Genomic DNA, 21,637 nt, shown 5'->3' with positions numbered 1-21,637 from the left:
ACACATACATACATACACATATGTATGTATGTATATGTATATGGGCAGCTAGGTGGCACAATAGATAAAGCACCTGCCCTGGATTCAGGACTTGAGTTCAAATCCGACCTCAGATACTTGACACTAGCTGTGTGACCCTGGGCAAGTCACTTAGTCTTCATTGTCCTGCCCCCCCCCAAATATCTATATCTATATATATAAAATTTGATATGTCTTAAACCATCTCCACTAGAATATGTGCTTAAGAGGCAAATTTTTCTGCCATGGATTGTAATCAAGAACTCATGTTGATAGTCAGATCATTACTTTTCTGTGTAACAGATAATCCCCTTTAGCAGTCCAAAATTACTTTGCAAGAAAAATATTTCCAAAGTAAGGCCTACAGTTCAAACACAATTAGCCTAGCATCGTTACAAAGTACTTTTTTACAAATGTGATTATATAAGGGAATTAGAGATAGAGACAGGGCCTGTGAGTTCACAGCTAAAGAAGATTTCATCAGGAGGAAACTCACTTTCAATGTAGGTTGGCACTTTCTGTGCAATTTACATAGTCTTAGAGAAGACTATCTAGATTACTTAAAGGCTAACTGACTTGCCCAGGGCCATACAGCTGGTATATGTCTAAAGCAGACCTTGAACTCAAGTCTTCTTGATTCTGGTTCTCCATCTACTATCAATGAATTAAGAAATAATTTGAAGGAGGGAAAGGCAATTATAGCTTAAACACTTTTTAAAATGATTCCCATTTTTAGAAATAAGCCCTCTTCATTACTTTTCCCAAGACCTTTGTCTAGGACTACTGTTCTAAAATTGTTCCTGTTGGGACAGAGCTGTCTGCATTGCACCTTCTGTGGTTAGTAAAAGAACTGGGATTTGGAGAATAGTGAATTTTAATTTAGTTGCAACTCATTTGGAATTTAGAAACTTTATATAGCTCCTCCATAAAATAAGAAGGTTAAAACTGAATCTCATAGGATTTTTGTAAGGAATTCTGGATAAAAGTAATTTTTCAAGTATAAAAAGATGGAAAATGTTTGGCACTTATTTCTAGTCCCAATGGTTTGAAACAGCCTTTCCTGCTAACTTTATAATTATTTCCTTAACCTTTTCCATTAAACCCTTTCCACAGACCACCAGAAAACAGCCTAAAAGTAATACTGGATGTTACTATGCACTTCTCTGTCACCTCAAAATAGCTTCTGAAAGGCATCTGTTGAATTAGATGGTGGGCTTAAATGGGTAGGAACCAATTCTATGAGCATTATGAGGGTACAATGTGCTATAATGTTAAACAGAAATAATGTAAATGGTAAAGAAGAGCAATGCTTCTGATGGAGAATGAAGCCATAGGGAGTGATCTAAAGCACATGTTTTTATAAGACAGAAACATGACATCTGAATGAGCCATTTTACTTTAAGAGTAGCATTAGCAACTGCCTGAATTACTCAGTTTCAATCCCCCTTAATGGAACATTGTATGAATTCCAGGATGCTCTTTGGTCAAACTGATCTTCCTGATCAAAAACCTACTGGGACCTGATTTTTACTAGAGCCCTCAGATGTGAAGGGTAATTGGCAAGAAAGGCAATAGAGGGAAGACTGAGACAGTTTTCACACTTATCTAAATTCTAAGTAGCATAGCAAGCAGTAAGAATTATACTCTGTGGGTTCCAATAGCATAATGCAGCCAATCATTTTTATCCCTGTGGATGCCGTTCCCCGTTCAGACTGCAGCCCACTCTTTTCTTTGAAGTAGAATTTAATTATAGCACTCATGCGAAATAGGATTCAAATTTTTCACCTTCATTCTTCCCGCAGCGTTCCTTTTAAATGTCATCTACTAAAAGACAAACCAAAAAAAGAAACCTTTTCTCTCAACTGATAAGTCAGGCATACAAGAAATAATACAATGTTCTTTTTAATCTGTGATTAAGATCTCATGAAAAAAATAAAACCTTGAAAAGGTACTTCTTCTGTACTTCAAGAACTCTGTGATCTCATGGATTGCTACTTCTCCCAAAGATGAAGATCACAACCCCATCCATGTCTTGTCTTGTCCATGGACTCCCAGAAACTTGCTGAGGCTTCTCCTCCAATGTGGCTGACATTGCATGGAGAAAGGGAGCAAGTAGACAGTCCACTGGTGCTCTAGTTGTCACCAAATAAACTGCCCTAATTTCTTTTCTGAACATATACACTTCTCTGATGAAATCCCTAATGCTGTTTCTCTTGCACAATTTTTAGCTGCTAATGTATAAAGATACAAAGGGACATACAGAAGAATGATCTCCAAATCTGAAGTCAGGTGATGTGGACTTGAATCTTGGCTCTGCCAGTGGGCCACCCATGTGACCTTCCCCTCCCTGTACCTTTGTCATTTGTAAAATGGGGGTGGGTGGGAAGGGTTTAAAATCTATTATGCTATAAAAATGTACAAATTTATTAAATATGTACTCGTTCATATAAAAATACAAACACTCTAACTGACATATAATCTTACAAAGAAAATGAGTCATAACTGCTTATAACTCTTCTAATGAAATATTTTTCATTTAAGTGAGTAAAAAGAACCTTCTGGTATAAACAGGAAAAACTCCAGGCTCATTACCCAATTTCATTCTTATTTTAAGGTTCAAACTTGTAATAACAATTATATTTTTGAGGACTGAATGAAAAAGGAAACGTTTTTCTAATCTTTAGTTATCATGGGTATACCATACACTGCTAAAGTCTCTTTGTTCAATTTCTTGCTTCCATTTAATTCTGTGATTATGTGAAATGCTGAGGAGAACTTCAATTCAGTGAATGTCTAGAGATAAAAAAACTCCCAACAATATTGTTCTGAGTATGTATAAGCAAGAGCATGCAGGTCAAAAACCATATTTGTCTGGCAACAAAAATTGCACAATAAGCTACAGTTTTTAGACCAAAGACCTCAGTCTAGAGGAAAGTGTCATATATTCTTATAAAGGTCAAATCTTTAGGGTTCTAACTTGTTACAAACAGTAAAGAAAACAAATAATCCATAGTGTGTTCACAAAATCCAATAGATAAAATGTTCTGTGTGATTTATTCATAAAGAGAAAAAAAATTCCCTAAATTAATTTTATAGCATAGTTAGATGGAAAAATTGCATATCTAGTTATATCTTCTATAAAACATAAGTGAGAAATAAATTGAAGTTATTTACCACAATATATTAATTTGTCATTTATTTTTTAAAAACCTCATGTACCATTGTCATTGTTCTTAAAGATGTAATAAGATATCCAGCATCCATTATTCCTGAAACATGATAAATTTTGAGCTTGATTTTTAAAAGGTTAAAAAAAATTTTTTTTAATAAAAAGATTTTATTTCTGTTTTTTAAGTTTAAAAAATTCTAGATATGTTCATCATTCCAAGAAAGTTCAGAGAAGGAATACAAAAATAAGGAAATTAGTCATCCTCTGAATCACTGTCCTTCTTTGTTGGGAGAGAGCACCTGACTGAGGACATCAATTTATCTTCAATCTGTTTCTTAGGATTTTCTTCCAGATCCGTTTTTATTGCTCCAGATTCAGAAAGTTTCCACTCCAGTTCTGTATGATAAAAGAGGGGAAAAGGCAAATGAATCTATTTACTTCCTGAGGTAGTTCATTCAAGTATGTAAAGAATTTCCCACATGGAAACCACAGCTAGCCTTAGCAGAAAGGCACTGTATTTTTTTAAAAAATTACAACTAATAAGGAAAAAAATGATACTGATTCAAATCTATATGCAAATAAAAATATAAAATAAAATATTTTCTAGGCTTAATAGTTTCTTAGATTGAATAACTTCACAGGAAGAAAAAAACAGACAATAATTCTATACAACAAAAGAATTAATTTCTTCAACCTTGCTGGCAATCTTTAAATCTAATTCCAGTTAGACAAAAAATTATCAAACTTCATATTTTCTTGATTTCAAGTAAGTCACTGAACTTAGTATAAAAGGGAAGAGGGGGAAATAGAAAACTATGTCATACAGATGACTAAACTGCATGATGACTAACTCCATTCAATGGTAACTCAAAAATTCAATTAAAAAATGGAGAAACTGGTTACTGAAGCTACAGTTACTATTTTTTCACTCAGATTTATAATTAGATTGAGTTCTACATGTGGTGGTGGGCCTTCCTGTAGCAAAACTAAATGATTTATTTTTCTACTGTAGAGGGAAAAATCCAGGCAGAATCTATTCTATGTTTCTATACACAAAATTAGAACAAAATAGTCTGGATTTCTGGTTCAGTCAGTCTTCAAAGTGAATTAATGTGGTGATACACTAATAAAGTACTGACACTGCATGACTAAACTCATTTTTTAATCTCTACAGAGTGCTTTAATCAATATTTTCAGTTCTAAGTACCTAGGTGATTATGGAAGCTCAAATCAGATCTTAGAATAATATGATGTCATAATACATAAAGCCTCATTTAAAATCTGAGATTCTTTACCGTTATTTCATAAAAGGCTGCTATAGCTATTAACTTGGGTAGAGCTGAAAGATCTGCACTTTACTGAACAGCCTTTTGGCAGAAGAGGTGCCTTGCTACATCACACCTATTTAATTAGAAATTAACCATGTCTGTAAGACACCCAAGTCATCTTATCCCAGTGAAGAATCTCATTGGCCAAAATTTACCAACCCCCAAATTCTACCACATTTGAAATTAAGACCTTAGATATTACCTCAAATTCCATTCTTCTTCATGTCAAAGGCTTAGGAAAAATAAAAAGCTATGTAGTCTTCAATCTTTATAGTTCTGGTGCTATTAAATAAATAATATAGTCTATAAAAAAGTCAACCAGCCGGCCACAGTGGACAGAGAACTGACTTCAAAGTCAAGAGATCTGGGTTCAAACTCTGCCTCTGATACATACTGGTTGTGGGACTTATAGTAAGTCACTTAAACTTTCAGTATTCTAGGCAACTCTCTAAGACTATAAGTTGCAGAGAACAAGCTAACCTCCAGTGGCAGAAGGACAATGCTCACTGTGGTGTTCCCTATACCAATGAAAGCATAGTTCCACTCCCTATCTCAGTCCTTATATATGTAAAAATATGAATACTATATGCTCAATAAAATATGATGTGAGATTGTTAGCATTAAGAATAACATCTGTCCAATTGGGTGGAGTAATCTATTTAATCTGGGCAGTAAATGAGCCTAACACTCATCAAAATTGGCTCAAAGACCTCAATCTCATTAGAACTGGCTCAAGGAGGGAATAATGTACACACTCAATTGGGTGGAGTAATCTCTCTAACCCAGCAGGAAAATAGGAGGGGAAGGGGATAAAGAGAGAGGGGCAAAAGAAGGAAGGGCAGAGTGGAGGAGGGGACAGACAGAAGCAAATCCCTTTTGAGGAGTGATAGGATGAAAGAAGACGGATAATAGAATAAATATCATGGGGAAGGGAATAGGATGGAAGGGAAACAGTTAATAATAGTAATCATGAAAAAGAGAAAAGGGGGAAAAATTGTACAAAAAAATATTTATAGCAACTCTTGGTGGAGGCTAAGAATTGAGAATCAAGGGAATGTCCATCAATTGAGGAATGATGGAAAAAGCTGTGCTATATGATTGTAGTGGAATGGTCTTGTGCTACAGGAAATGACAAACAGGATGATCCCCGAAAAACCTTGAAAGACTAATGAACATCGATGTATAGTGAAGTGAGCAGAGCTGGGAGGACACTGTGCATAGTGACAGCAATATTGTTCAATGAGTAATAGTGAATGACTTAACTACTCTCAGCAGTGCAATGATCCAAGACAATCCCAAGGAACTAATGAGGAAGCTTACTATGCACCCCTATAGAAAGAACTGATAAAAAGAACACTTGTGGATTGTACATATATAACCTGATTGCGATCTTGTGGAGGGGGGAGGAAAGGGAGGGAGGGAGGGAGAAAAATTTGGAACTCTAAATCTTGTGAAAATGAATGTTGAAAACTACCCTTACATGTAAATGGAAAATAAAATAAATGTTTGTTGCATGTAAAAAAAAAAAAAAAAAGAATAACATCTGGCAGGATTTTGTCAGTAATTAGAATGTGATAAAAGTCTAGTGTCCCTGTCTCAGTCTCCCCCCACTTCTTTCTCACCACCACCACCCCCCCCCTCAGTTTTTCTCTCTTTGGTCTCCCCCAAAAGTGAATTTATCATCTATGCAGATGACAGCCACACCTACATATCCAGCCAACTTCCCACTGGACATTTGAAACTAGTTGTCCTATAGACATGTCAAACTCAACATGTCTAAACCAGAACTCATCTTCTTCTACATCCTTCCTCAATCCTCTTAATCTTCTTCTCAACTCTCTATTTCTATCAAAGGAACCACTATTCTTCCAGTTCTCCAGGCTTATAACCTCAGTCATCCCCAACTCTTCACTCTCACTCACCCCACGTATCTTATCAGTGGCCAACTGTCATTTTTATTTCCGTAACCTCTTTCACATATAAGCCCCTCTTTCCATTCACAGTCACCACCCTGACTTAGGCACTCGTTATCTCCAGTTTGAAATATTACCATAGTCTAATTGGTCTCCTTGCCTCGATCCTCTCCTCACTACACCCTATTCTCCAGATAACCACCAAAGTGATTTTTCAAGCAAAGGTCTGAGCCGTTTCCTTTCCCTGCTCAAGAAACTCCAGTGTTTTCCTATTGCCTACAGGATCAAATAGAAGCTCCTCTGTCTGACAATTAAAACCAAACGGCTAAGTAGCAGTTAGGTGGCAAATGAGTTGTGTGACCCTGAGCAAATCATCTAACTTCTTCTGTCTACCTCAGTTTTCTCATCTGCAAAATGGACATAATAATAGCAATTACCTCCCATGGTTGTTACTGTGACAATTAAAAAACATGAGACACGGGGCAGCTAAGTGGTGCAGTGCATAGAGCACCGGCCCTGGATTCAGGAGGACCTGAGTTCAAATCCGGCCTCAGACACTTAACACTTACTAGCTGTGTGACCTTGGGCAAGTCACTTAACCCCAACTGCCTCACCAAAAAATAAAAAAATAAAAACTATGAGACACAGTTTCTAGGTAATTTAATCATTTTATTAATAGGCCAGAAGGTTATTAACAAAAGGATGGTCAGTGGCCATCTCTCTCAGACCAAAGAACCCCCAATGGCAGGGGGCATTTTAAATGCCCTTCAAAGGGGAGGTGTTCCTGAGGGCTGCCTGATCACTTCTGATTGGTCAACTTAATTTTGAGGTAGGCTATATTAAAATGAAGAGCTGATTGCAGAACACCACCCAACCTTGGGCTAACTATTCAAAGAATGCATATCCTCTTACAAACAAGTGAATAGCCCCTCATCTGAGGAGAGGCCTTTCTAGCTAAACAAAAGGTCTATCTCCTTAACAGGACACAATGGGAATCTTCACTCCAGACCAAAGTTTGATGGCCCTAACAAGAATTTAGAAGGGTCAGTCTTTATGAATAAATCTTATCAAGATTCCTAGAGGTTTATAAATGGACCAGGACCAAGCAGAGTAGACTTTATCTTTTCAAAAAGGACTTTGGAATGGGGGAAGTAAGGACTGGGGAAGTCAGGACTGAATCTCCAAGATACTGAGTGCAAATAACCATTCCTCACAAGGGACTGCACCTCCAAGATATTGGTTACAAACAATCACTTCCCACATTATGAAGATCAGGAGAAATAACTTATGTAATAATACTTAAAATCCTTCACAATCTGGCCTCATCCCACCCTTCCAGCCTTACTGCACATTATTCTCCTCCATGGACTCTGTGGTCTAATCAAACTAGTCTCCTTGCTTTCCTTCACAAACAACACTCCATCTCCTGTCTCCATGCCTAGAATGCATCTTGGTCTGAGAGAGACAGCCCATTTCTTTTATAATACCCTCATTACCTCTGCCTCTTAGAATTCCTGGTTTCCTTCAAAGTTCAGATAGCTCAAGTTCCTTCCCTAGATGAGAGGGAACTTTCCTAGTTCTCCCAGCTTTTGGTGTCTATTCCTTCTCCCAATATTACCTTGTATCTCTTTATGTGTTTATATATACATAGACATACACACACACACACATATATATGTATATATACATGTATATTAATAAAAATAAGCATATACAAAGAATACCTCATATCTCTTTGTGTGATTATATATATAAAATATACATGTATATACACATATATACATACACACATGCATACATGTGTGTGTGTGCACATTCTCTCCCCTGATAGAATATAAGCTCCTTGAAAACAGGAACAGTTTCTCTTTCTCTATATAGCTAGGCAATTTTCTGAGACCATAAGTTGCAGATAAGATTCAACCTGAAATGTTAGGCAGAGTTACCTCCCCTGTGAAGTCCCTCTACCAATGAAATCACAGGTCTAAGCCCTATAACTAACATAGTACCTACCTAAATCAGTAGACCTTAATAAAATCTTGTTGATTATCACTAAAAATTCTTATGTTAACAAAAACATCAAGGATTTGATAGCAGCTGATTTTTTAGCAATGCAACCTTTAAAAAAAATACCCCCACCACCCAAGGTTAATGGGCAACCAAAGACAAATAAAATACATCAGCCATAAATGTTTTCTTGATCATTGATCAAAACACTACATTTGCTTCTTGCCTCTCAAATATGTATTAAGAGAAATGTGAACTGAGCTACACTACTGTATTATATCTATATCTATATCCAATTATTATTATTATTATTATATATTATTATGATTGTGGGACCCACAGCCTTGCAGATCTTACATAGGAATTTCTCTTCTTTCAGATTATAACTACTTACCATCCCTTGTCAGGTTCATGCCACCAAACACTAGAGGGCCAATAAACTGAGCCTTTATATCACCTTCAAGGTAGACAAATATTGTGGGCAGATTCCTATCGGGATAGTTGGGTATGCAAGTTGTTGAAATAGACTTGATAAATTTCACATCAGGAAACTTTCTTGCAAGCCCACTAAAGTGCTGGTTTATAAGTGTACATAGAGGGATTCTGTAAAATAGAAAACCAAGAAAGAAAGCCAATACTACAATGTGGAAAAATCAAATAAAGTATTTTCATTTTCCCAACCCAGTAGCTTGAATTCTCTGCTGGCTAAGATCAATTTAAAATATTATTTTACTTCTCACAATTCAATTTTTAAAATTGCTTCTCCTACCACATATTTTTCAGGAAGCCAATTTAATAGATTAATACATAAAAGTAAAGAGAAGTTCTTGCAATAAAAAGAGTACATACTGAAATGCTAAGTAAGTTAGGGAAAGCAGAGTTTATACACAAGATCTAATTTTATTCTACCTAGTAAATAACACAATTAAGTAACATAATTTTAATGTAAAAGGCACTTATCCTTCTCTTTTTTAAACAAAACCTGATAAAACATTCAGAATCTAGAATGTATGTGGTGGGTAGGCAAACATTTTCTGCTGTTAATATGATTTCATGACTACTTTTGGAAGAACATCTAATAGGCATGGGAACATGTAGAGATATATAAGATGGCAGACATAGCTGAGAATTACAATGTCAATTATTATTTGAACTCAGGTCCTCCTGAAACCAGGGCCAGTTCTTTATACACTATGCCAGCTAGCTGCCCCCCAAATTTTTCAATAAAAGAAAAGGTCTCAATTTTAGCTAGTAGGAAAAAAATTGCCAGGCCATAATTATGATAAATATGAAATCTATTTTAAATAAATATTTAATTCAAAAAGAACTCAATATTTTTCATAACATAAAGGTTCACGAAATTCACTTAGTAAAACAAGAATCAATAGGTTAACACTAATAAGCCTTAAAAACCTCACAACTATTAACCAAAAAATCTTAGCTTAGCTACTGATCAAGGAAATCTAAAATGCCTAGTCAAAGCCTCAAAAATAAAGAAATACTTTTAAGAAAGCATAAGATTGGCTTACCCTTGTTTGTAAAGGTGCAAGATGACCCACAAGCCTTTGCCAGCTTTGGTAACTTCTTCAACATAATCTTTCCCTGATATCTCCAAAACTTCTCCAAATTTGTTCTTTAGTTGAGTTGCTTTCCATTCTGCAAGCCTTTGTTGCCTGTAACATAGAAGGGAGAAGACAAAAACATGACATTCACCATATTCAAATTTAACTTATTAGAATTCACTTATATATGCTCAGTTAAAAAAAAAATCCCCAATGATTTATATAGCACAAGTACCCACCACTCGAGGTGGCAAGACTCCACCATAAATAGGGCAGAGTGCCCACCACTCCACTCAATGAGGAGTCATTCCACAGTGACTAAGACTGTACTTTATGGGCAATTTAAAGGATTCTATGCTGAAGGTAATTTTGACTATACAAAATTTTCACCACTGGTATCCTCTTAAACATAAACTAGATTCTAAATTGCCAACCTTAGATCCTGGCCTCCATGTAAAATGTGACTTCACTGTATGTATAACAAAGTAACCTTACATTGGAACTGGTTTTGTACATCAGTTTTCATTAATGATGTGCAAGGAGTCTGGTTTTATTTGTCCCATTAAAAAAAAGAGTATTCTGCCATGGAGTAATTTAATTATAATTCTTTCTAAATGTTATCTCATCCAGTGAGTTACTTTCTCAAAGGAAGGACATACGTTTCATTACTATGCAAAAAGACCAAATAGCTCCCACATATCTAACCTGTACATTTCAATAGCACGCTCATCTTCCTCATTAAAGTCATCTTCATTTTCTTCTAGTTCTTCCAAAGTCATATCTTCATATGTCTTCACTGAAATGAATCATATTAGGAGTAGGTAAAATTGAAAAACCGATGCAAAGTATATTCTTCCCTTCTTCCCCAAAGCAATGTGCTCACTCACTTTTATCAACACCCAAAAAGCCAAAAATTAAATACAATATTTAATTTTTAAACCTGAAAAGACTGAGTAGAACTGAAATGATTTATTCCCATCTTTTTGGGGGGGGGGGGATGGGGCAGGACAATGAGGGTTAAGTGACTTGCCCAGGGTCACACAGCTAGTAAGTATCAAGTGTCTGAGGCCGGATTTGAATTCTGGTCCTCCCAAATCCAAGGCTGGTGCTTTATCCACTGTGCCACCTAGGTTCCCCTAATTTATTCTCATCTTACCAAATGTCTGCAGAACATTTCCATGGGCATCTTGAATGTCTAAAAGAAGAAATCATATTCCACTCTACTTCCCTGATGCAACTTTTCCATTTCTGTTGAGGGTGCCAATCACCCAGGTTCACAACCTTAAAGATATCTTTGACTCTTCCTTTTCCCTCAATCCCCATAAACAAGTAGTTATCAGGTCTTGCCAATACTCCCTCTATAACATCTCTCAAACCTATCCATGCCCTCTCTCCTCTCATGAAGTGTCTATTACAATTCAGGTCAGGACCTAGTTGCATTTGGCCTGGACTACTGCAATAGCTTTGTAGCTGGTCTCCATGTCTCCAGTTTCTCCTATAATACGTCTTCCACAGAGCTGCCAAACCGATATCCCTAAAACACAGACTTGATCACGCCATTCCCCACCTCAAGAATCTTCAATGACTCCCTGCTTAAATAACTTATGGTTTTTACACTGCTGTCATTTAGGGATATATGCCTCATCACTCCACCCCACCACCCCCCATCAACATCAAATGAGCCTTCCCTTCTAACAAAGGAAAACAGTTAAGCAAAACCAACTGATAGTGACCCTATCAGATAGCATAAGTCACATTCTATGTCCAGAGTCCCCCATCCACTCATCCACCCACATCTCCACAGAAAGGAGGGAAGTTCTTTTTAAATTTTTTCTCTGGAACCATAATAGATCTCCATCTACTTTTCGAATCTTATTTCATCTTACTACCCTATCCTTCATGCACTCTGTTCAGGTCACACTGGTCTGCCAGATAATCCCCATACATGAATCCTACCTGATCTCCTGCTTCCATAAGCCCCCCCACATCGAAAATGCATTCCTTCTTCAATTATACTCACTAGAATCCCAGCCTCCTTCAAATACAGCTCAGGTCCCTTCTCTTACACCAGGCCCTCCTTGATCCCTCTAGTTATTAGAACTGTCTTTCTTCTGAAACTACTTTATATTTACTTACTTGTACAGATGTTTGCTTTTCAATCCCTAGTGCCTTACCCTGTGCCTTGAACATAAGAGACACTCTAAAAATGTTTGCTGAATTAGACTGAATAAAGAAAGACATCAGTAAGGAGTGCCCAGAATGAAATTTAGTCTTCCTGACTCAATTTCAAAAAATTTAGGAATAGGACATCTCAGACTTAAAAGTTATAGATCTCTAAGGAATCTGAGAAATCATCTGGTGATTTACGCAAGAATGGGAGATCAGTTTTTAAAAATACAGCTCAATTCTTGATTCTGACACATACTAACTTTGTGACTCAGTTCATGTCACTTAGCTTTCTGGGCCTCAATCAACTGATCAATTAATCAATCAAATTGCTAATAAATACCACAAGCAAATGCATTAGAAGTTCTTCCGCCAAAAAATTCAAATGAAAAACTAACCAAAAGCAAAGAGACTGTTTTTTTTTTTAAATGACCATATGAAATTGTAAGCTCTACCCACATATTTATCTGCACAAGGAGCCACAGAATCAAAGGGATAAAGGGGGTGTGGAAAGATAACATCTTAATGCACAATTAGTGAAATGCAGAACTGGTCCAAACATTCTGAAAAGCAATTTGAAATTGTGTTCGGTCACTAAATGGTACATTCTTTTTTTTTTTTTTTTTGCAGGGCAATGGGGGTTAAGTGACTTGCCCAGGGTCACACAGCTAGTAACTGTCAAGTTGTCAAGTGTCTGAGGCCGGATTTGAACTCAGGTCCTCCTGAATCCAGGGCCGGTGCTTTATCCACTGCGCCACCTAGCCACCCCCTAAATGGTACATTCTTATACCCAGCAATGTTTCTACACTAATAGCTAGCATTTATATAGCTCATTAATATTTGCAAAGTATCGAATTCTATCCTAATAATAACCGTGGGAAGCAGGTGACACTATCTTCATTTTATAGATGAGGGAGCTGAGGCAGGCCAAGGTTAAACCACTTGTCTAGGATCATACAGCTAGTAAATGTCTGCAGCTGCATTTGAACATTGGCCTTCCTGACCCCAAGGCAGTATTCCATTCGCTGCTCTTTTCACCTAGTTGCTTCCTACTACCAGGCATGTACCCCAAAAAGAAAAAAAAAGAGAGAAAGGATTCATATGTAAAAAATGTTCTTAGTAGCACCTTTTGTTATAGCAAAGAACTGGAAAAAAAATGGATGCCCATCAACTGGAGAATGGCTTATAAACTATACTATATTAATAGAATAGAATATTGCTAAACCATAAGAAATTTAAAAAGGGATGGAGTCAGAGAAACTAAGGGAAATGTATATGAAATGATAAAGAGAGAAACGAGCAAAATCAGGATGATAATTTATATAATGATTACAACATTGTGAAGAAAAACAACCCTGGAAAACCCAAGAACTCTGATCCATGTAGCGACCAACCATGATTCCAGAGGAGTGACAAAACCCACCTCCTGAAAGAAGGTCATGGACTAGCGATGCAGATTGAGACATACATTTCTGGACAAAAATAGATTTGTTTTCTTCATGGTGCTTATTTGTATGACGGAGTTTTTTTTTGGTTTTTTAATTGGGAACACTGGGTTAGTGATAGTGAGGTCAAAATAGAAGAGAAAATAAAAGAAGATTGTCCTTGAAACATTTTTTTTAAATGCACAGAAGTGGGGGCAGCTAGGTGGAGCAGTGGATAGAGAGCATTGGCCCTGGATTCAGGAGGACCTGAGTTCAAATCCGGCCTCAGACACTTGACACTTAACACTTGCTAGCTGTGTGATCCTGGGCAAGTCACTTAACCCCCACTGCCAACCCCTCCCCCCCCAAAATGCACAGAAGAAAAGGAAGGTCAGAAGGAGAAAGGCAAACAGGACAATTTACAAGAATTTATTATAAACTTTAAAAATACACAAGTCATCCATAATAAAAATTCATATTCCATATAGAATCTCTTTTCTGTCCTTCTTGGTTTACAGAAATGTCAAGTTAATATTCTTCTTAAGCGTAAAGAATATTAGAAATCATTTGGTACAACCTATCCCTACCCCCACAAGTTTACAAATGAGCAAACCAAGGCCCAGAGAGCTGATTTGAGGCAGAACTTGTACTAGAACTAAAGTCTCATGACCATTTTAATCTAAGACTCTTTCCAACATAACAAATGCTTGATTTTTTTTTTTAAATTAAGCCCACCAATCTAGATATATAAAGAATAATCAAGGAAATGAATTGAACTCACCGACTGATTGCTGAAGGATGTGCCTCTCTTCTTCTTCCCTCTTCTTTTCCAGATCTTCCAAACTCTCCTTTGGGGGCAATATACCCTTCTTGCGCAGGATGTCATTCCACTCGGTGTCTGCATTGGGGTCCTAAAGCATTAAGATCAAGGATGACTTTAGAGACATCAAGTTCAACAGAAAGCCCACTGTTGTGATTCTCAAAGTAGGGACAGGGAGGCAGGGATGGTTTACAATACAGGATAATAGACTGGTGATGGATTCTTTTTGGTTAAGCCTTAATGCTACTCCCCATCCTTTTGGGAAAGTCTGTAATGCCTCTCAGTGCTTTTGCTCCCAACCCTTCTCTTGTTTGGCTATTACGCTCTTCCCTTCTCCTAACATCAAAATGGCATGTTACTTATAAATAATAAAACAGTGGATATATGGTTGGGAAGCATGTGGTATAGCCTAGTGGGACTGTAGAAGAATCATTTTATACGATCTGCTTAACTCAAAAATGGTCTCCAGGGCAGCTAGGTGGTACAGTAGATAAAGCACCAGCCCTGGATTCAGGAGTACCTGAGTTTCAAATACAGCCTCAGACCACTTAACCCTTACTAGCTGTGTGACCCTGGGCAAGTCACTTACCCCAATTGCCCTCACTAAAAAAAAAAAAAGTCTTCAGTTTAAGATTAAAGAATTACAATTTAATTCATGTGTGTATATACACATTATATGCAAAGCATGGAAGCCTAGAAATGATATGAAAGTAAAGGTGTGCCAGCAGTTAGAAAAATCTGTTTTAAAGAAATCCTCAATTCTGAGAAGCAAACAGAATGATTCAGAAGTCTAGAGGGTATCCTGTCAAGATATATCAAAGATGCCCTAGAACAGGTACTGATTTACAATCTAATTTCATGCTCTTTTAAAGAATGCTTATAGGGCTGTAACTTTAGGAGGATCATATAAAAGTCTTGGTTTATTTTTTAATTTTGGTTAGAAATTTAACTAGAAATCTCCCTGGAAGTCCATGTAATTTTTAAAATTCTGTTTAAGCATTAACTTGACAAACATTCTAAACTTCTCACTGCTCACCTATGCATTTTTTTTTTTAACATTTTCATGATTTTTTTTTGCATTAATATCACTTAAGTCCATGGAATTTTAAGTACTCATTAAATGATACTTCTCTTCCCATAAAAACATCACCCATGGGGCAGCTAGTTGGTGCAGTGGATAAAGCACCAGCCCTGGATTCAGAAGGACCTGAATTCAAATCTGACCTCAGACACTTGACACTTACTAGCTGTGTGACCCTGGGCAAGTCACTTAACTCTTATTGCCCTGCAAAAAACAAAACAAACATCACCCATACCCAAAATTGGTACTCAAAATTTAGACAGATGCCCAAAGTGGTATCAAGATAGAAAAAGTCTGAGGATGATCAGCAAAGGGCTATATTCAGGGTTGTTTATTTAGCCAATCTGTGCCAGGCACTGTTCTAGGTGCTAGGGATATCAATACAAAGATAGAAAAAGAACAGTCCCTCCTCTTGAGAAGCTTACAAGCTGTCATGAATATAAAAACATGATGGAACATGTGAATAAATAGTACATAAAGAAGAAAAACTAAGTAATTCCTTAAGGGGAAGGCATTCAGAGGTCACTGGGGGAGACAGGGGATAGAGTAAAAAAGATGGTACTTGAGCTTAGCTTTGAAGGGAAGTAGGGATTCTACGAGACTAAAGTGAATAGGGAACACATTTCAGTCTTGGGTGCCAGTCCAGGAAAAAGCACAGACAGCTGATATAATGTTGTATATGAGGAAGAGAAAGAAGGCCAGTTCGGCTAGACCATAGAGTATATTAAGAGAAATAAAAGGTTTCAAAAGTAAGTTGGGGGGACAGCTAGGTGGTGCAGTGGATAGAGCACCGGCCCTGGAGTCAGGAGTACCTGAGTTCAAATCTGGCATCAGACACTTAACACACACTTACTAGCTGTGTGACCCTGGGCAAGTCACTTAACCCCAATTGCCTCACTAAAAAAAAAAATAATAAGTGAAGGCTTTAAATGCAGTTTGTGAAGGACTCAAATGCCAAACAGGAATTTATATTCTGACCCTAAAAAGACAGGCACAGAGGTTATTGCTATAGGGGAATGACACGTTCAGATCTGTGCTCAGGAAAAACATTTGGGCACCTGGCAGTTGGGTGGCACCAGGAGTAGAGCAGTGGGCTTGGAATCAGGAAGACTCATCTTCATAAAATTCAAATCCAGCCTCAGGACACTAGCTATGGGACCCTGGACAAACCAAAATGACACTGTTTGCCTCAGTTACTCATCTCGGAAAATGAGCTCAAGAAGAAATGGGCAAACCACTCCAGTATCTTTGACAAGGAAAACCCCAATTGGAGTCATTAAGAATCAGACATGACTAAAAAAACTGAACAACAACATACCTGAATCTCCTGATTTCTAGTCCGACATTGACAACTGCCTGCTGGACGCCTCCCACCTGGACGCCTCATAGTAAACTCAAACTCCAGATGTCTAGAAAGACTATAGCTCACTCCCTACCCCCCCCCCCCAACCCAAACCTCCTCCAAACTTCTCCATTTCTGGTTAGGGTACCACCTTACTTCCAAAGCCCAGGTTCACAATCTTGGAGTCATCCTTAATTTTTCTCTCCCTCAACCTCCATATCCAATCACCAACAAGTTTCATTCCTATCTCAACAATTTTTCCCACATGCATACCTTTTCATTCACTCTGCTTCTACCTCAGGGCAGGCCATCATCACATCTGCCTCAAAGCATTACAATAACTTCCTAATGGTCTATCTGCCTCCACTCTACCTTTTCTCCGCGTTCATCTCCTTCAGGGCAACGAATATATATTTCTAAAACATAGAGGGAATATATTAACACCCCATGCCCTACACACTCAAAAACTCCCTATAACACTAGAATAAAATAAAATCTCTTCAACCTGGTACTTAAAGCTCTCCACAATGTGATTCCCACCTACTTTTTTCTAGTGTCACATCCACTCCATTTTGGTCAAAATGGCCTGCTAGATGTTCCCATGCCCATCTCTGGGACAAATAGAAGGCAACTCCCCCTTCACTTCTTCTCTCGGAATCCTGATTCCTTCAGAGCACGGCTCAGGCGCCATTTCTTACAAGATGCCTTTAATGATGGCCCCAGTTATTGGCATTCTTCCCCTCTTGTTACTTTGTATTCACTTTTGAGCAATCTCCTTGGGAATAGAAGTTTCTTTTCTTTTTCTTTCTCTCTCTCTCTCTCTCTCTCTTTCTTGTATCTTTATCCCTAGAACAGTGGAACAGAGGGCTCTTAAATGCTTGTTGATCAAACATACATTATGTATCCCTCCAAGTTCCCAGCAAAGTAAAGCTTCCATAGTGTTTAAAAAATGAGTCCAACAACAAAAATCCAGAGATCTCTCAAGTTAAGATTACATCAACTCTGTCTGAATCAGTTTGAGTTAAACTTTTAGATTAGAAAAATTCAGCTTTATACGCTACCTTCAGTTAATAAACTGCAAGAAAACGGGGATCCTGTGGAAAAACCCCAGGATTTATGGTTAGAAGACCTAGGTTCAAAACCTACTTCTGTCACTTTTCTCTGTAACCTTGTGCAAAATCTATAAGGATCAGTTTGGTCATCTGTAAAAAGAAGATGGATTAGATACCTTCTCAAAAGTCCCTTCTAGCTCTAAATATATGATTTAATGTAAGGCAGGGACAGGATCTTAGCATGTGATTTTGGGGATATGAGTAATTCCCAGATGAGTAAGGCAGATCAGTTTATTCTCTGATTTTTAAAAATTTTTATTATTTTTAAGAATTTCCAGGGAGCACATTGAGAAACCACACAAGTCAGTGTCAGAGACAGAACTTGAACCCAAGTCTTTCTGGCTCTGAGAACAGTTCTCTGTTATGCTACCTCTCATGAGCTAAATGATCCAATATAATTAATCTAGTTTTGTTTTTTATTTTTTCCCAAATGAAAAGAATAATCCCTAAGATAACCAGACAAGCGGCTAGGTGGTACAATAGAGTTGGCCTCAGTTACTAGTTGTAAGACACTGGGCAAGTCACTTAACCATTGCCTGCCTCAATTTCCCCATCTTAAAATAGAGAATAATAGTACTACCTCCCCAGGATTGCTATGAGGATAAAAGGAGATATGTGTAAAGTGCTTTGCAAACCTTAAGGCTTCTTTCAAAGCACAGCTCATGGGCCATTTCTTACAAGAGGCCTTTCTCAGCGGGGCCAGTGTTGGGATTCTCCCCTATCTTATTACTTTGTATATGTACTTTGTCCATGAGAACAGAGGTGTTTGCAAAGCTACCCGCACACTTTACAATAACTGTAATGCTAGCTGCTATTATTACTAATGTTATATTAATATCGTTAATTGCTTCAAGTTTCACTTTGCTTGTTGTCAACAGCATTATGCAGTTTCTCCCAAATGGGGCACAGATAATAAAATTTATGACATTTAAGGCAAAGGATTTAGGGCAAAAGCTTTTCAACTCAAATGACAGCTGGGGAAACTATGATTTCAATTGTATAAGTGAGAAAATTATCTCTAATAATTCTGGTCACCACCTTCTCTGCAAATAAAGAGTTTTAGACCAGAGTTTTTATGTGTCATGGACCTTAAACAGTCCTGGTGCCCCTTCTCAGAATAATATTTTAAAATACATCAAAGGTCAGAGGAATACAAATGAAATCAATTCTTTTGAGATAAAATGTTAAAGTTAAGAGATTCAAATTAAACCAATTATACTGAAATAGTTATCAAAAAAAAAAGTTTTTACCTTCTTGGACCCCCAAGTAGAGAACCAGTTTTAGAGGTTAAATGACTTGGCCAGGGTCACATACTGACAGAAGGACTTGAACCCCAACTTTTTTTTTTTTTAACCATCATTGCTTTCCGGAATCCCAAAATAATCAGTCTAGGGAGCACTTCTATAGCGCTTTAAACGCTTGCTTTCCAATTGTCTCCATCTTATTTTTACATGTAATGAGAAACTAAATTAAAAATCAATTATGTTCATTTTACTGATGGGGAACCTTGAGGCCCTGGTGAAGTGCCTGACCCAGGGTCACACATGTACTAAGTGCTGGAGGCTGCATTTGAACTCGCGTATTCCTAACTCCTGGTCTAGCGGGCTACCGCAATGTGCACCTAGCTCCTTCTAGAAGCAGTAAATAAGAATAATGATAATAATAATATTAAACCAGAGGTGCCGGTATTTTAGGCTTTATTAACAGCACTAGCAGTTGCACATTCCCACACTGCGCCCTGCGCCACGCCCCGCAGCCTTCTCGAGGCCGCACCCACAGCCGCGTGCCCCGACGGCCATCCTGGTCAAACCTCTGCACAGGGGAGCCCGGGATCGGGGGTCGTCTGGCTTCTCTTCCTCCCTCCCTCCCCTCACCTGCATCTCGTCGCCAAAGCCCTCAGTTAGATCAGAGAAATCTTCTCCTCAATCCCAGTTTGCCCTCAGCCCTCAGCTGTGACCGCGCAGGCGCAAAACCAACCCAACCCATCCCATCCCATCCCGGGCTCCCACCACGCCTCCAGCAGCTGCACTCCCTAAATTAGCCAGCCGGCATCAAGACCGCCTCTGTTTGGTCAGTAAAGGAAGCGTCTAGCGAGCATGCTCACAGCACACCCAGAGAGTTTTTAGGTCATGCGCAGAACACCCGGTGCGTCGGCGTCATTGTTTGGGTCATGCGCAGAACTCCGGGAGGGCGTGATTTCGTATTGAGGTTATGCGCACAACGCCCTGGCTTTTACTTAGATCTCGCGAATTGTTGCCTCGCGTTTGTAGCTGCTGCCCTACCCCCCAGGCTGCAGGACTTCCTTATAAGGGCTGAAGCGCTCTGCGGAAGAGCCCTACGATGGACCGGGAATTGAGAGAGTAGGCGGAGAGCCATTTATGCGCTTTAACCTCCTTACTCATCTTAGTTGTGTCGGATATCTGGGGAGGGAGGCAAACGAATCCATTTCTCAGTGGATGCTTAAGAATCACTCCATTCCTTTGAAACTCCCGCAGGGGGCGCTATGTATGCGTTTTTCCCTACCTGACTGTAAACTCCATGAGGGCAGCAACTCGAGTATCCAAACTTGTATCTGCCCTAGTGCTCAGTGCAATGCTCAGCACCCAGTCGGGTACTAAATAAATCTTTGTTAAACGAATGTAGCAATGTACCTTGGTGGGGAAAGCACTGGATTTGCAGTTAGACATGAGTTCTAATCCAGTCCTTTTATCTATGACTTTCTTTTCCTTTACTTTCTTTAAGCTTGCGGTTTCCCGTATATAAAATGAAGGAGTTGTCCGAAATTATTTCTAGGGTCCTTCCTAGTTTTAAATCCTGTAAGTGCCTAGGTACTCGAAGGTTCCTGCAAAACATTTACAAGGTGCTTCTAATTACTAATGGATACACAGATGAAAACGATAGTTCCCTCTGGGGACCCTTCAGGTAGTCAGAGAGGGATATGACACGTGCAAATAAGGATAATGCAGATCCTATGTAATAGGGGTATGCACTTGGGTGACGCAGAGAAGCCCTACCCTATTGGGGTTTTCAATGAAATGGGAAAGATTAGAGGAAAGGTGGCCATTTTGATGTGGGCTGGAATTTGGGGTCAAATGATTGTGAGTCGTCCCAAAGAATTACAAGACTCGTGACTCAGTTTCCCAAGTTTTATTGCAATGCTGTGGGTGACCACAGGGAGAGAACCAGAATAGTGGAAAGGTATCTCTCAAATAAGGAAAGGAAAGAACAGTTATATTTATAGTATGGATAAATTTGATTATCAGTTTCCATTATAATAATCTCCACCTCTGGGGTGTTACAAGGGAGGACTTATCCTAATTTGGAGTTCCTGGGGGTCCTAAGCCAACCCCCCCCCCAGGCGGGTCCCTTTTCAGTGGAGGTGTGTTTTGGGGGTTTACTCGTCATAAAGTGAATCTGGGGACAAATTTGGCCTTTCCTGCGCATGTCTCTTTCTGATTCCCATGGCTAGTTTCAAAATATAATCATTTTTCATTAGAATTTCTATGGGTTGTCTTTTTCCTTTATTGTTATTTTGACCTGACCTATTCTGGTCTGTATGGCTGTTGCTCCTATGGTATGAGAACCTAACATAAGTTATCCATTAACTGGAATCTGGACTCCCTTTTAGAGCTAATATCTGAATTAGAGTTGGGTCTTATAGTTTTCTATTAACCCTTTTTTCACCTGGTAAAGAATAA

The 21,637-nt window shown here is 38.3% G+C and overlaps 1 protein-coding gene across 1 annotated transcript; it reads right to left on the bottom strand.

Annotated features, from left to right (window-relative positions):
- Positions 1-3,187: 3,187 nt before the first annotated feature.
- PDCL3 (phosducin like 3) lies at positions 3,188-19,944 on the bottom strand. The gene is made up of 6 exons (XM_043995382.1): positions 19,814-19,944; positions 14,366-14,495; positions 10,700-10,790; positions 9,962-10,105; positions 8,827-9,035; positions 3,188-3,583 (listed from the first exon to the last, which is right to left on the bottom strand). The coding sequence occupies exons 1-6, from the start codon at positions 19,817-19,819 to the stop codon at positions 3,441-3,443; spliced, it is 723 nt and encodes a 240-aa protein (XP_043851317.1). The 5' UTR covers positions 19,820-19,944; the 3' UTR covers positions 3,188-3,440.
- Positions 19,945-21,637: the final 1,693 nt, after the last annotated feature.

Source organism: Dromiciops gliroides, chromosome 3, assembly GCF_019393635.1.
Source record: "Dromiciops gliroides isolate mDroGli1 chromosome 3, mDroGli1.pri, whole genome shotgun sequence".
Classification (NCBI taxonomy): domain Eukaryota; kingdom Metazoa; phylum Chordata; class Mammalia; order Microbiotheria; family Microbiotheriidae; genus Dromiciops; species Dromiciops gliroides.
The sequence above is the reverse complement of the archived record's forward strand: the minus strand, read 5'-3'. Positions and strand labels throughout refer to the sequence as shown.

Excerpts from the sequence above, each read along its gene's own strand:
- PDCL3 (XM_043995382.1), bottom strand. Across the intron at positions 10,791-14,365 it reads CATCCTTCAGCAATCAGTCG|TGAAGACATATGAAGATATG; the intron begins GTGAGTTCAATT and ends GATTCATTTCAG. Across the intron at positions 9,036-9,961 it reads TTGCACCTTTACAAACAAGG|AATCCCTCTATGTACACTTA; the intron begins GTAAGCCAATCT and ends TCTATTTTACAG.